Here is a 15,807-nt window from a genome sequence, read left to right as displayed (position 1 = left end):
GTATATCTAAACAGCTTTAGACCAGAGATTCCTGGACTAGCATTGTCAATGTCTTATGAGATCTTCTCAGAAATGCAAATTCTCCCTTTTTCCTGAGACATTTGAGAGTTAACTAAAGAAAACTGAGGATTGTAGTACTAAAAATAGTCCATCAACAATGTCATTTTAGGTAAGCAATTTGTCCTTATTACCATCTGTCTCGTGAAGTTCCCAGCGTACTATAGGCGACCAGAACAATGTCTTTTGACTTGCAGAAATCCAGAAGTTTGCTCTGATTGAGATAAATATGACACTCTACCTGTAGTTGGACAATATAGAAAGTTATCAGGTTATTTGAAATACTCATATTAATAGAAAAGTGAATCAGGTGTGGTGGTGCACACCTATAATCCTAGTACTTTGGGAGGCTGAGACAGGATGATCACAGGTTCAAAAACCAGCCTCAACAATAAAAGGCTGGGGGTGTATCTGAGAGGTAGATTACACCTGGGTTCAACCTTCAGTACCAAAAAAAGAAAAAAATAGGAAAGAGAACTGTAAAATAAGATAAACTTTTTATTAAAAGCTCTTGTTAAAATCTGATGTAAATTCACATTAAGTGGCACTTTTTTAAAAAATTATTATTTATCATCTTCTAGAAAAATAAATAAAGAAAATAACACTTTCCTGAGAAGAAACAGTTCTATGCACCAGATCTTTTCTGCTACAATGAAACAGAAAGTATTCCATACCTGGAACCAGGAAAAAAATTCTTACAGCCTTGGAAGCTGAGTCATGCCACAAACAAGAAATTGGCCAGACTTATGAGAGCAGAGTGTAAAGGCCAAAGTTTGGTAGTGATCTCACTGGTGATATGTAAGTAGGTTTCTGCCTTGAGAGCAGTAATGAGTAAAATCCATTGTAACACATACTGTAAGTAACAAATGCCTGAGCCCGGTGTAACAGAAATTTTTGCCAGGCATAGAGGCACAGGTTTGTAATCCTAGCGTTTGGGAAGCTGAGACAGGAAGATGGCGGTTTGTGGACAGCCTCAGCTACTTAGTGAGGCCCTTTGCAACCCAGTGAGACCTTGTTTCAAAATAAAGAATAAGGCCGGGCGTGGTGGCGCACGCTTGTAATCCCCGCTCTTGGGAGGCAGAGACAGGAGGATCGCGCAGGTTCGAAGCCAGCCGCGCACTGGCTAAAGAGACCGTTTCCAAATAAAAATGTAAAAATAGGTCTGGGAGTGTAGCACGGAGGTAGAAGGGCTTCCAGGAACCCCAGTACCACCAAAAAAAAAAAAAAAAAAAAAAATTAACATAGATATTTGGAAATCACAGTTTTCTCTAATTAAATACCAAAATCATGATTCTTATGAGCTGTATTTTCCCATCAAGGGATCCTTATTCCATGAATGTAAATTTTTTTTTAAAAAAAGAAGTAACTTAGAACACAAAACCAGACACAGAATAGATGAGCTTCACTTGATGTCATAAAGAAAGGAAGAGAAGTAGAGTAAGATGTGATCAAGCACAAGAGAAGCTGTACATTCTGCCAACAGTTCATTAGTGTAGATTTCATCCACAATTATTATTACCAGCTAATTTCTTCCCTCTATACTGAATGACTTGCATAGTCCCCAGTTATTTTTTCTTTAGCTATGCCTATAGCAAAGGCACTCAAAAGCAGAGATGCCAGGACAAAGGACCCAGGTAGCTGAACCCCATAACCCTAACTATTGACTTTCTCTTTTTTTTTTTTTTTTTTTTTGCTTTCTTTTATATTTTTGGACTGGAGGTTAAACACAGAATCATTCTACTTCTAAGCTATACCCCCAGACCTTTTTGTTCACTTTTTATTATGAAATAGGATATCCCTAAATTGCTGAGACTGAACTCAAATCTGTGATCCTCTTGTCTAAGCCTCTTGTCTCAGCCAAGTACTGGGATTACAGACATGCACCCCCTGCCCACCCATACTTTCATGACCTTTCTTTCACAGATCCCTCCACAGCACCTTTCCTGATCCAATCTCACGAAGTCTTTTTTTTTTGGGGGGGGGGGCGAGGGATGGGTACTGAGGATAAAACCCCAGGGGCATTCTTCCTCTGAGCTACACCCCTAGCCCTATTTTTTATTCTTTATTTTTAAAACAGGGTCTCACTGAGTTGCAAAGGGCCTCACTACGTAGCCAAGGCTGTCTTCGAACCACGATCTTCCTGTCTCAGCCCCCGCAAATGCTGGGATTGCAAATGTGCGCCACCACACCTGGCCTCAGGTAGTCTTTCATAGCTCAGGGATAAATCTGCCTTCCCCGGAGGTCTGGTTAATGACTACTGCCCCCTTGATAACCTTCATCTCCCCTCCTTTTTTTTTTTTGTAAAGATGATTGAACCCAGGATCATTCTACCACAGAGCTATATCCCCAGTCTTTTTTATTTATTTTTTTGAAACAGGGTCTTGCTAAGTGCTGAGACTTGAACCTGTGAGGTGTTAACTTGCTTAAACCTGTGATCCTCTGTCTCAGACTTCCAAGTTATGGGATTGCAGTTGTGCGCCACCATGTGTGACTCCCCTCCTTCCAAAACATAATATAACTCAAGATGCTTCCAATGTTTCACCAAGATATTTTTCAAGTGGAGTCATAGCTGAGGTTTCTCTATGTTCTCTCGGTTAGACACTCTTATTCCCAAAGATAAAATGAGCAGGACAATATAACAAATGGAAACCCTGGCAGGAGTACAGTAAGTAGAGAATGGAGAACAGAAATTGAGGAACTTGAGGTGCCCACCTGGTTGCAGACAGGCTTGTATTTGAGGCCTGGCTTGTTCAGAATCATCTCCAGCTGCCTGATGTTAAAGTTGGACACTCCAATGGACCTGGTAAGTCCTGCATCTTTGCACTTCTCCATGGCCTTCAGGGGGAAAAAAGTTGGGAAGAATAATTTGTGCAGAATATGTAAATCAGAAATAACTGTTAAAAGAAGCACTGTCAAGAAATGCCAATGAAGCCACTTGCATTGATTGCCTGGATGAAGAATATTTATTAAGAGAACAGGGAAGAGACAGTGACAGCAAGAAATAACTGATATGTCCGTTTTAGGAAAGGTTTCTCTTTGTTCCTCCCCAGAATGCACTGCTCCCCACTACTGCGTCAGGACAGTCCTTATAAAGGTCATGAGGCTCAAGGTCGCCATTGCACACCCAGTCCTGCAGGTGGAGGTCAGACCTGACTCCCACCTCTGGGCTCACTCCTCCAGGAACTCACCTCCCATGTGCCGTAAAGGTCCACTGTTCGAAATAATGTTTTTTCATTTTCATCTTTTGGCAAAATTTTCTCCCCAGGCTGGAATAGAAACCATCATTTTGGAGATTTCACCAAATTCCTGTTGTACAGTAAGAAGTCCTGGCTGCCAGGTATATTGGGGCCTGGGATTTTAGCTTTTGCGAGATATTAGGGCAACATTGTATACTGATATTTGTAAAAAAAAAAAAAAAAAAAAAAAAAAAAAAAAAAAGTACTTTGCATTGCAAGTGGCAAGAAATGTCCTTTAGAGCCAGGCTTTCATCTTTTATATTGTTAACAAATTTTATATTTCTAAATCCTAATGAGGTCTAGTAGGATTTGTATTACTTTTGTCAGCCTCTGTCCTTTCTTCTGAGAAAATGTCTGTCTTCCCCCCATTGAGAAAGGCAGTAAACACATGATGTTGATACATCAATAATGGATTCTGCTCATGCTGTGGGTAAAACAGTTTCTTATGTGTCTGGACATGTAATGATTCAAGGACATGCATACAGACCGAGCATGATCAATCATTTTGGTTTTGTTGTTTTCAAGATTAATGTGGGTTCTGGAAAGCCTGAGTAGCTCTCAATGTATCCCTAACAATGAGTCTTAAACTTCCCCCAGGCCATACTGTCTACAAATGAAAAGAGATGAGACAAAAATGAAGAAAACTTGTTGGGATGCAGAGATCAGGTATAGGGAAAATGTAATAAGCTGCACACAAGTCATTTACCTCCAGAGACAATGGGAAATGAATAAGGTAGAGGTCCACATAATCCAGCTGAAGTTTTTTCAGTGATCTTTCCAAGCCTGTTCGAACCAACTCTGGTTGAAGAAATGTACACCAAACCTGCAGAGGTTAAAAATGAACCTTAAAATTAGTACTTCGGTCAGTTTTGTTTCACATAATAGAGAGACATTTCTCTACTAGTAGAAGATGGACGACCACAGGGGAATCCGATTCCCTCCCTTCTTTGGTTTCCTTTCATCTTTCTTACACTCATAGACTATTATATGCTTGGTTATTGTCAGTATAGCTACTGAACATGGAATGGTGTTATTCAAGAGATAAAGTTGTTTCTCAAATAATAATGACCATTATCTGACTTATTTTCAATTGAGTTTACAAAATGGTTTGCAACCTTAGCCAAAATCTTTTAGCCATTAAATCAAATAGAAAAGACTTAATATTTCTTTGTTTTACATCATTGAAGGGGTTTAGGAAATGTTAACAGGTGTTAACAAAATAGAACACATTTATCTAAGTCTTCTTAATAATCAAAGACCTCTCCTGTATTACTACTGCCCTTTATTAAAAAATAAAAATTGAAATTTTAGAAAGTCACCCAGGAGATAAGGAAAGCCATAATTTGACCACAGTTCTGTCTTATTCTATAGTTCATGTTGAATGACACTGCTTTGATCTGAAACTTAAAAAATTAAAGCAATTTTGCATTAAATTCATAAATTTGGACACTCCAATGATGACAAAGACATCATCTTTATTTTCATCCTATTTTTCATCATCTTATTTTCATCCTACTTTTATCACATGAATATGTGTGAGTAAAAGTTCTACCACTAAGAAATACTTCACCAAACAGCTATTGATTTAATCATGTTATCATTTCCATATAATTACACTAAATAAATATGCATACAAGCACACCACACACATAATACCTTTGTAGTGTAGAATATGTCTTCTCTCTTCACGGTGCCATCTGCAATCTTGCTTCTAATGGCCAGTCCTACCTCTTCTTCAATTTGGTATACATATGCAGAATCAATATGGCGGAACCCAGCATCGATAGCTAATTTGGTGGCCTCTAATACCTTACTTTTAGGAACCTAAGGAAGCAATAAAAGGAAGTATTGGGAGTTCCAGGAAATGAGAAGTATTTAAAATAGAAGCAATGGTCTTCACAAATCAACTTTCCCTTTTGTCTTGGAGATATATATATATATTTGTATTATATATATTTATATTATATAAATATAAATATTATATATATATAGTAACAAACTGGTTCTGGTTTGCCAGGATCCTTTGCAGTTAGTAATAGGAAAGTTTGGTTTAGCACCCAAAGAACACTTTTAATCCTGAGAAATTGCTATTTTTATCACTGGTGTTGTAGGTTTCCCAAACTACATTAAGTTCAGTTGATTGCTAGAAGGATACACATGACATACCCTTATAGCCATTATTTATATCATGTGATGACAAAGTAAAATTTCAGAGAACAGAGGCATAAGACAAATACAGAAGACACTTGACACAAAATTCAAAGTGTTCTCCTAGAGAATTCATACCAAACACACTAGGTCCCCACCGCATTTAATTTTGAGAAAAAATAAAAAGGGCAGTATCTTTGTCTTGCTTAACAATCTCACTACTGTAACTACAAATATCTGATGACATAACCTAGGGAAAGAAAGATTTTCTTGCTCACAGTTTGGGGAGATTTTGAGGTTCAGTCCACAAGAGGTCGGGTCAACAGAGCTCAGGGCATTCTGGAGTGAAGGAGAGAGAGAAAGAGAGCAAAACTCTGCTCTCTCGTCATGGAGAACACAAGCAGAGGGAACAAGGGGGTTCAAGGACAAAAGTACATTCCCTAAGGTTACATCTAAGGGACCCACCTTCTCCAGCCACACTTTACCTGCCTAGGTTACAACCCAGTAAATCCATTACTAGGGATTTATCCACTGATAACATTAGAACCCTCATGGCTTAATTACACTATCTCTAAACTTTAAAACATGAACCCTTGGAGAGGGCTCCAAGATGGCGGTGGCGACCACGGCTGCCACAACTGTTAATGGCCAAATAGGACAGGTATTCCTCTGAAAAACCCCAGACATCAGATTTTGGCTTAATATCTGATCAGGACAATATATAGAGACAATTATAGCCATGACTTTCGAACTAAAATATAAAAAAGAAGAGATGGACCAAGATGGAGGAGATGGCTGTGGCAGCGGTGGCCAGTATTGGGGAGAGACAGGTAAGTTCATTCTAATCTACCTTGAACTTTTGAGGAAATCTCCCCGAAAGTAGACTGCACCTGCCCCACATGTTCAGGAACTCTGGGCAACATACTATGTAAGAAAAATGTTCGGGACGCATCAGATGGAGCTCTGCATAGTCAGGTCGGCCTGCACCAAGCGTCCCAGGAGCCAAGGGCTCCATGCTTCTCTGCTCAGCACTGGAGCTGGCTGCGCTCAGAGCAGCGAACCCGCTCTCCCTGGTGAAGCTGTGGGCCTCTGCTCTAAGTATTTGGGCTCCCAACTCCTGCCAAAGACATGTTCTGTTATCTTTTATTTAAAAAATTGAAGAGGGAGGAAGATGATGGCAGCTGCAGCTGCAGCTGCAGCTGCAGCAGCAACCAGGACCGCAGCGGTGATGGTTAGTAGCAGCCGAATAGGATATGCACCCCCCTGAGAAACCCTGGACAACAGATTTTGATGTAATAGCTGATTGGGACAACACACAGAAACAGTTCCAGTCATCACATCCTATCTGAAATATAGGAGAGAGAGTGGAAAATGGCGGAATTAGAGGCATGACTGCAACGCAGCACCCGCCACTGCATGAAAAGTGATTTTTGGAGGGATATCCCAGAAGAGATCAGAAAGCAGACTGCTACTGCCACACAGGCACGGGAATACTTAACAACAATATACTTGAGGAGAGACCAAGAAGGCAGCAGTGGCGGCCAGTATTCAGGAGAGGCAGACAGATACAAACAAATCCACCTTGAATTTTTGAAAAAAATCTCTCCAAAAGTAGACTATTCCTGCCCCGCATGCTCAGGAACTCTGAACAACATACTATGTAAGAAAAATTTTGTGGAGATGAACCAAAATGGCGATAGTGGCAGTGGCCAGTATTTGGGAGAGGCAGACAGATCCAATCCAATCCACCTAGAATTTTTAAAAATATCTCCCCAAAGGTAAACTGCTCTAGCTGCACATGTGCAGGAATTCTAGACAACACACGATGTAAGAAACATGTCCAGGGTAAGTCGGAGGGAGCCTCGCCCATATTCCTGGGCTGATTCACTGCACCAGGTGTCCCCGGGAGACCTCAGCACATGGCTGCGCAGAGGGTCAGGGTATGCTTGGAGCAGTGGATTTTGCTCTCCATGGTGAGGCTGTGAGCCTCCACTTTCAGTAGGGAGATAAAATCCACTGCTGCTAGAGAATTGGGCTCTTAGCTTCGGCAAATGACACATGCTGTTTTCTCCTACTAAAATATATGTGAAGGTAAATATGGGAACCTCTGTAAACATCATGCCCACAGTGACAGGGACCAGAATAAGCCCGGAACAGGGGCCAGCAGGCCAGGCAGGAGCCTGCTGGCCGGGTCCAGAGCCTGCCATACAGGCAGCCTGGGTTTCGAGCCAGAGAGGCTGGGACCAGAGCCTGTTGCACTGCAGGCCTGGAACTGGGGCCTGCTCCACAGCAAAGGGCCAGTGGGTTTCTTCAGCTGTGTGGCCAGGAAGCAATCGAAGCTGCCATTGCCTCACCTAATCTCTCAGCAGATTCCCATATCCAAGTGACCTCTATTTAAGAAAAAATTAGTTGTGAGTGGATCATCCTGTCAAAGTTACTCACCTTCTGGCTTTCAGGTTTTCAGTAAGTGGGAATAAGTGTGGAGAAATAGAAGCTCTAATACATTGTTGGTGGGATTTCAAGTTGGTGCAACCACTTTGGAGAACAGTATAGAAGATCCTCAAAAGAAGGAAAAACTTACCACATGAACCAACAATACCACCTCTGGGTATCTACCAAAAAGGATGAGAACCAAAATATGAAACTAATGCATGAACAACCATGTTCATAGCTGCACAGCTCACCACTGCCAAACTGTGGAACCAGCAAAGATGTCCTTCAACGAATGAGTGGATTTCAAATCTGTGGGATATGTACACAATGGAATTTTGCCCAGCCATAAGGGAGAACAAAATTATGGCATTTACAGTGAAATGTCACAAAAATTAAGAAATCAGATGCTTTTCTTAATGTGCAAAATATTAGGGAGAAATGGATAACAGGAGGAACTCTAGATATAGAAGGGACCCTATAGAATATGTCACCAATGAAGGTGACATATCTGAGGGGATAAGAGGGAGGATAAGGGGAACTCTTTAAATTACATGATGCACTTAAACATATCAAAGTCAATCAGGAAGCCAAGCATGGGTAGGAGGGAGGGGGAGAAAAGGGGCTAGAGATTGGGTAAAGGCTGATTGGGTGATGTGTGCATGTATACCTCCACAAGTTTTTTTTTTATTCCTTTAATATGTAGGAATACAATGCACCAATAAAAATTTATAAAACAAAAAAACATGAACCCTTCAGGGGACATTCTATAACTAACCATCTCAATCATCTATAAGAAAAACTATTCAGAGAATATATTCCTCATTCCTAGCTTGTCTGTTAGCCAGCACAAAACTTCCATTCTCCTAAGAAAAAAACATGTATACATAAAACACAATATTTGTACATGTAGTTAAGGTCACTTTTACCATCAGTTAGGAAATGGTAAGAAATCCAAATTCTCAGTTGCTAGATTGATACCAATTTGAAGGTAAGCATGTCTGTGGATACCAGCTTCTTAACTCTTTAAAAAAAAAAAAACCAGCTGTTCTCACTGAATGGCAGAAATGAATGCTAGGAGTAGAGATATGTACTCTAAGGATACAGGCACAACCCATCTTATTGTACACCATGTTATTGTATATCTTAGACATTGCATTTAAAAAAAAATGAAAGGTTTGTGGCAACCATCAGTAAAACAAGTAGAGGTCAAACCATTTTCTCAGGGCATGTGCTCACATTTTGTCTCTGCCCCATATTTTTAATATTCTTACAATACATTTTAATGATTGTATGATTATTTTATATACCGTGGTGTTCTTTGGTCAGTGATCATTAGTACTACTACTATAATTAGAGGTGATTTGTCTTGAATCACCCAATACAAGACAGCAAATTTAATCCACAAATGTTATGTGTTCTGACTGCTTTATCAGTCAACTATTCCTCCTACCTTCATCCCTCTCTGTGGGCCTTCCTATGTCCTGACACACAAAATAATAAAATTAGGACAATTAATAACAACACACTGGCATCTAAATGTTCAACTGAAAGAAAAGGTACAAGTCTCTCATATAAAATCAAAAGCTATAAATGATAAAGTCTAGCACAAAAAAGTCACGTTGAAAGCCAAGAAAGGCCAAAAGCTAGACCTCTTACACCAGTTATCAAAATCATTAGTACAGAGAAGAAATTCTTGAAAATATTTAAAAATGCTGCTCCAGTAAACAAATAATAAGCAGGACAGTCTTAATGCCGATGTGGAGATGGCCACAATATTTCCTTCAGCCAGTGCTTAATTTAGAGCCGAGCATTCTTCAGTTATGGAAGGCACAGAGAGAGGAGGAAACTGAAGAAAGAAATGTCTGAGGGCAGCAGAGGTTGGTGATGAAGGAAAGAAGCCATCTCTGTAGCACGAAGGTGGGAGTGAGGACGCAAGTTTTGATGGAGAAACTGGAGGAAAATCTGTCCAAAAGATCTCTTTGAGATACGTCACTTTGAAAAGGTGACTTTAAGGCTGGGCATGGTGGCGCATGCTTATAATCCCCGCGCTTGGGAGGCGGAGACAGGAGGATGGCACAGGTTCAAAGCCAGCCTCGCTGGTTTAAGAGAACCGTTTCCAAATTAAAAAATATATAAAATAGGTCTGGGAGTGTACCCCGGAGGTAGAAGGGCTTCCAGGAACCCTAGTTCCACAGAGAAAGAGAGAGAGAGAGAGAGAGATCCTGTTTCCAAATAAAAAATATAAAAATAGGTCTGAGAGCATAGCCTGGAGGTAGAAGGGTTTCCAGGAACCCCAGTACCACCAAAAAAAAAAAAAAAAAAAAAAAGGTGACTTCACTAAATAACAGTTTATTATATATACTTTTATCCGTACTAATTCATCATGAGATTCACAGTGATACAAATATACATACACTCATATATTTCCCTGCAAATATCTGATGCTTCCTTTCCTTTCTTCCTTCTCTGTACAAGTTAGTGAGTCTGATAGTGAAAACTTGACATAACCTTATTTGAACTGCTCCTTTCTGTTCTCATTTTTCTGCCACTCTAATCTCTTTCCACCAGTTTACTGTTTCACTTTATCTGACCAAAGTCCTTCATGTTTCCTATGTTTGTTCTAGCTTCCATATATCAGAGAAAATGCATGACCCTTGACCTTCTGTGACTGGCTGATTTCGCTTAAAATAATATTCCTTAGGTCCACCCATTTTCCTGTAGATGAATTAATTTTGTTCTTTATGGCTAAGTAAAGTCCATTATATGTATATGCCACAGTTTCATTGTCCATTCATCTATCGGTGAACATCTAGGTTGTTTCCATACTTAGCTATTGTAAACTGTGCTGAAATGTGGACCAGCTTCCACTTATCTGATGTGTGTGTGTCCTATTTTATTTTTTTACTTTGAAACAGAGTCTCACTAAGTTTTTGAGGTTTTCCACAAGCCTGCAATCCTGCTATCTCAGCCTCCCAAGTACCACAATCACATCTATTTTCTTATAAACTTTCAACCTTAAGATACTAGTGTTACCTTATCAGGTAGAGAGGTACCGAATCCCAGTAGAGGAATGAAATGACCATCAGTGAGGGCTATGCTCTGATTTTTGAGATCCATAATCTTTCTCTTCTGGCCAACCAAACACTAAATCTATTTTCTGTTTCACGGCGTTATTTAACAACAAACAGGCTATGTCTTATCTCTCTGTCTAAGGTCACCAAAGTACAAGTAGGAGGAGCACATCTAAATCAGTATTCCAAGACAAACATGATGGCACATTCCTCTAACATATCAGGAGGCTGAAATCAGAGATAGGAGGATTATACTGGACAAAACTCAACACACTTTCATGATTAAAAAAAAAAAAAAACAACCTCAACAAACCAGGAATAGAAGAAAATTCCCTAAGTGAGGGCTAAATGAATAATGTGTGCAAGCAGGCCTCTATTTGTTTGTACTCCATTAAGATACATGACTACAATGCACGAATACAAAATTTTTAAAAAGAGCCAGGTGTGGTGGCGCATGCTTCATGCTTTTAATCCCAGTACTTGGGAGACTGAGACAGGAGAATCCGGGTTCTCAGCCAGCCTCAGCTACTTAGTGAGGCCCTCTGCAACTTAGTGAGACCCTGCTTCAAATTAAATTTAAAAAGTAAGGCTGGGGTTGTAGCTGGGAGGTAGAATACCCTGGGTTCAATCCCCAGCACCACAAAAAATATATATATATTAAAAAAAGAAAAAAACTCTCAATGATACCAATAACAGTAGCTACTATTTGAGTGAGTGCTACATATCAGGCAGGACTCTCAGTGAATTCTCACAAGCTTTCTATAAAAGAGGTTCAACTGCTGATTTATTTTATAGAGAAAGTAAAAGAGGTTACTGACTTATTTAAGGTCACTTGAAATGCGGTCTTCTTTCTAATTTTCTTCCTCAAATGGCCATTGTCATATCTAGATCTCCCCCTCCTGTCCTATCTCCTTATACTTGCCTCTGTCTTATCAACAAAGTGAGATAATGTGGAGGACTTGCCTGTGATGAGGGTGGGTTGTGATATTAAGCAAAATCTTTGTATATTACATTTGCTCTTCATGTGAGTTCCAATTGTTTAGCTTTTTCTACTATTTTTTATTTTATTTTATTTTATTTTATTTAGTACCAGGAATTGAACTCAGGGGCATTCTACCTCCAAGCTGCACTGCATCCCCAGCCCTAGTTTTTATTCTTTATTTTGAAACAGGGTCTTACTAAGTTGCAAAGGGCCTCATTAAATAGCTGGGGCTGACTGTGAACCTTCTATCCTCCTGTCTCAGCCTCCCAGGGAATACAAGCATGCACCGCCACACCCAGCACTAATTTTTTATTTTGAAACAGGATCTCACTAAGTTGCTAAAGGAATCACTAAATTGCTGAGACTGACATGAAACCTGTGCTCATCCTGTCCCAGCCTCCTGAGTACTGGGATTAGAAAGATGTGACACCGTGCTCAGCTATGAGCTATAATTTCTAAAAGTAAAAACTATGGACTTGGGGAAAAAATGATAGCAAATTCAGATATTTCTGTTGTCAGTCCCAGAATAAGAAGTGCAAAACCTACACCTAATCAATAATGCACAAATACCTGCTACACACAATTTTATAGTGTTACTTTCTTAGTTAGATTGTAATCTACTTCAGCCAATTATCTTCAATTTTTTTTTAATTTTTTTTTTTTTTGGTGGTACTGGGGATTGAACACAGGGACATTCTACCCCTGAGCTTCAGCTAAACACCCAGGTCTTGTTATTTTTTATTCCTAATTTTGGAAGAATCTTGCTAAGTTACCATACATTGGCCTTGAACCTGTGATTCTCAAATCTCAGCCTACGAAGTAGTGAGATGACAGGTGTTCTTCACAACACTCTGGTTCTTTTTATGATGATTTATAGTTTAACACTGAGCCGGGCGTGGTGGCGCACGCTTGTAATCCCTGCATTCCGGAGGCTGTGACCGGAGGATCGCAGTTTGTGGACAGCCTCAGCTACTTAGTGAGGCCCTCTGCAACTCAGTGAGATCCAGTTTCGAAATAAAGAATAAAAAATAGGACAGGGGGTGTAGCTCGGAGGTCTAATGCCCCTGGGTTCCATCCCCAGACCCGCAAAAAAAAAAAAAAAAAAAAAGTTTAACACTGAGAATTCAATGTAACCACAAAGAAGGTTAGTACAAAAACAAAACCCAGATAGTTTGCGTTGAGGGATGTTAAATTTCTTACTGAGATGCAATATAATGCCTTGTAAACAGTGCCTACTAATTATCCAATATTTTCAAAGAAAACCATAAACTACTCCTTGTTTTTCTTTTTAATACTGGGGATTAAACCCAGAGACATTCTACTTCCAAGCGACACCTTCAGTCCCTTTCAATTTTTTATTTGCAAAAGAAAGCCTCACAGCTGGGCGTGGTGGCGCACGCTTGTAATCCCCGCGCTTGGGAGGCAGAGACAGGAGGATCGCGCAGGTTCGAAGCTAGCCGCGCGCGCTGGCTTAGGAGAACCTGTTTCCAAATAAAAATGTAAAAATAGGTCTGGGAGTGTAGCCCGGAGATAGAAGGGCTTCCAGGAACCCCAGTACCACCAAAAAAAAAAAAAAAAGAAAAAGAAAAGAAAGCCTCACTAAATTAGCAAGACTGGCCTTCAACCTGTGACCCTCCTGTCTCAGCTTTCTGAGTACTAGGATTTCAAGCAACTAGGCAGGATACATTGTTTAAAAGCTATTTTCTAATCCTCTTTTCCAAAATAGATAAATTCAACTGAACTCTAAAAATTTTTTTATATTTTATTTAAAGTTCTCAGGCCCACCTGGGAATTCAGGAAAAAGGAAAAATGGAGCCGACCAGGGTTGCCATAAAATAATGAGACCTATCTGTAGATCTATCTTCAGAGTGTCCTTCACTTGGAAGAGATAAGGTTCGTAGAGAACAGAGTTCATGGACACATGGGACTTCTGAAGCAAGCCAAGAACTGGGACCAAGGCTACACTCTCTACTTTGCCCTCACATTGAAAATTTTGCAATGAAAATTGTGACTATCAGGCACTAATATCATTCTTTTGTAATAGGTGCTGTTAGCTGTGTACACAAATTAAAGAACAAGCAGGGCAGCTGGGACGTTGTAAGGTCATGGGAGTTGTAATAAGAAAAAAAATATGATGTGTCATACTTGAAGCATGAGAGCAAAACCATGGAAAATTTGACTAATTCTGCTCCTATGTGAATAAATGCTCGAAAGGGAAGAGATGAAGGGGCTTGAACACCAGTGGCTGCTTCCTCAAGGACTCTTAGAAAGAGGATGTGACCACTAAGTTTTGGGCTCAAAACTCCACTACCCCGTTTGTCTCCCTTTACATGGTATTTATGGCATTTCTTTTAATGACCAGTTGTGCAAAGTCCATCTCCCTAAGTTTACTGGTGAAATTGGCTGGACCATAGGGGCTTCTGCCTGATTAGTGTGGGTTAATGGAGTTGGCAGGGATAAAAGTTTCTACATTTTGTATACAATGAGTCTGAGCAAGGAAATGATTGTAAAAGGCCTCAAGAATCCTGAGTCCTATGAGAGAAAGAAGAAGAAGAGGAAGATGGGGAAGAAAATGGAAGAAGTAGTAAAACAGTAATGAGAAGAAGGAAGGAGAGAAGAGAGTGGATTTCTTAATAATATTTTTATATTAGAGATTGAAATTGTTACAGTTTGGGGAGAGTATGGTTTGGGGAAACTGTTCCCCAGAAACCTCTGTGAGGGTCCCAGGCACACTTTCCCCCAACCCATAACAAAACCCAAAATGACCAAAAACAGAAATAAACCACGGGTTCTTGTCCTAAGCTAAGAATAAATATGCATAGCTTGGACAGTTGCTGAAGTTTTAAAGAAGTTTATTAGAAAGATAGAAATATAGAAAATAGAAATACAGCTCCCTACCAGACTGGCATGGAGGGGTGACTCGAAATGAATACACCAAAGGGATCACACGTGGACCAGACTTTTTATACCCATGACCTTCATCTTGTTTGCGTGACTCTGACGTAGTGAACGTCCCTGTAAGGTACCTCCCCTTAACCCTGTAAGGTACCTCCCCCAGTAAGGTGTAGCAAGGTGTCTCCTTCCATGAATTTCGACCCCTCCTACCATCTTAGCTAGCTTGTCTAATCATGTGTACATCTGTCTTTAGATAGAGAAAGGCCTAGTTCTCCTCTCCTATTGACTTGCTAATTACATGTAACTAAGTCAATCTAAGTTTCAGCAGCTGTTTGCTTCCTGACCAAAGCCAAGCCTTTCTCTGTTCAGATCTGCCGCCATTTTGACACAATTATTTTTTAAATATATTAATAATCAGAGCTTTCTCAAATCTTCCTAGGCCATTCCCAATACTGGCACAGAAATCAGGGGCATCCTATTTCTGAGCTATACCCACAGCCCTACTTTGCTGTGAGACAAGGTCTCACTAAGTTGTTGAGGCTGGCCTCAAGCCTGTGATCCTCCTGTCTCAACTTCTCAAGGGATTATAGGCAAGGGCCACTATACCCAGAACAAGTGGATTTTTGAATCATAAATAATAATCACTTTTGTGCCGTATATAATTTTCCATCCTATGTTGATATGGAATTTAAAAATTGTGTATGGTCAGCAGCATTTATCCCCAGGAGACAATCTTCGAATGAATTCACCAAGATACAAAACACAGAACAGACGTTTTATACACGACACCCTCCATCTTGTTCACGTAATTCTGACGTAGTAAAAGACCCTGTAAGGTACCTCCCCTTACTTTCCCGCCAAGATGTACTTTCCCCGCCAAGGTGTCTCCTTTTACAAAGGTCATGGTGGTCGACCCCCTCCTCCCATCCTAGCTAGATTATCCAATTAGGTAAACCTACCTTTAGAATGAGGATAAGGAAGTCCT

At 40.1% G+C, this 15,807-nt stretch overlaps 1 protein-coding gene across 1 annotated transcript in view; it reads left to right on the top strand.

Annotated features, from left to right (window-relative positions):
* The window catches only part of LOC308277828 (uncharacterized protein), a gene marked incomplete at both ends in the record, with an annotated part of 82,103 nt that overhangs the window by 30,570 nt on the left and 35,726 nt on the right, over positions 1-15,807 (top strand). The window contains 2 exons of the mRNA XM_080717220.1: positions 2,780-2,860; positions 3,108-3,257. Of these exons, the coding sequence (XP_080573346.1) occupies positions 2,780-2,860; positions 3,108-3,257 (231 nt within the window). The remainder of the gene's footprint in view (positions 1-2,779; positions 2,861-3,107; positions 3,258-15,807) is intronic.

This window comes from Muscardinus avellanarius (genome assembly GCF_963383645.1).
Source record: "Muscardinus avellanarius genome assembly, chromosome: 20".
NCBI lineage: Eukaryota > Metazoa > Chordata > Mammalia > Rodentia > Gliridae > Muscardinus > Muscardinus avellanarius.
The sequence above is the reverse complement of the archived record's forward strand: the minus strand, read 5'-3'. Positions and strand labels throughout refer to the sequence as shown.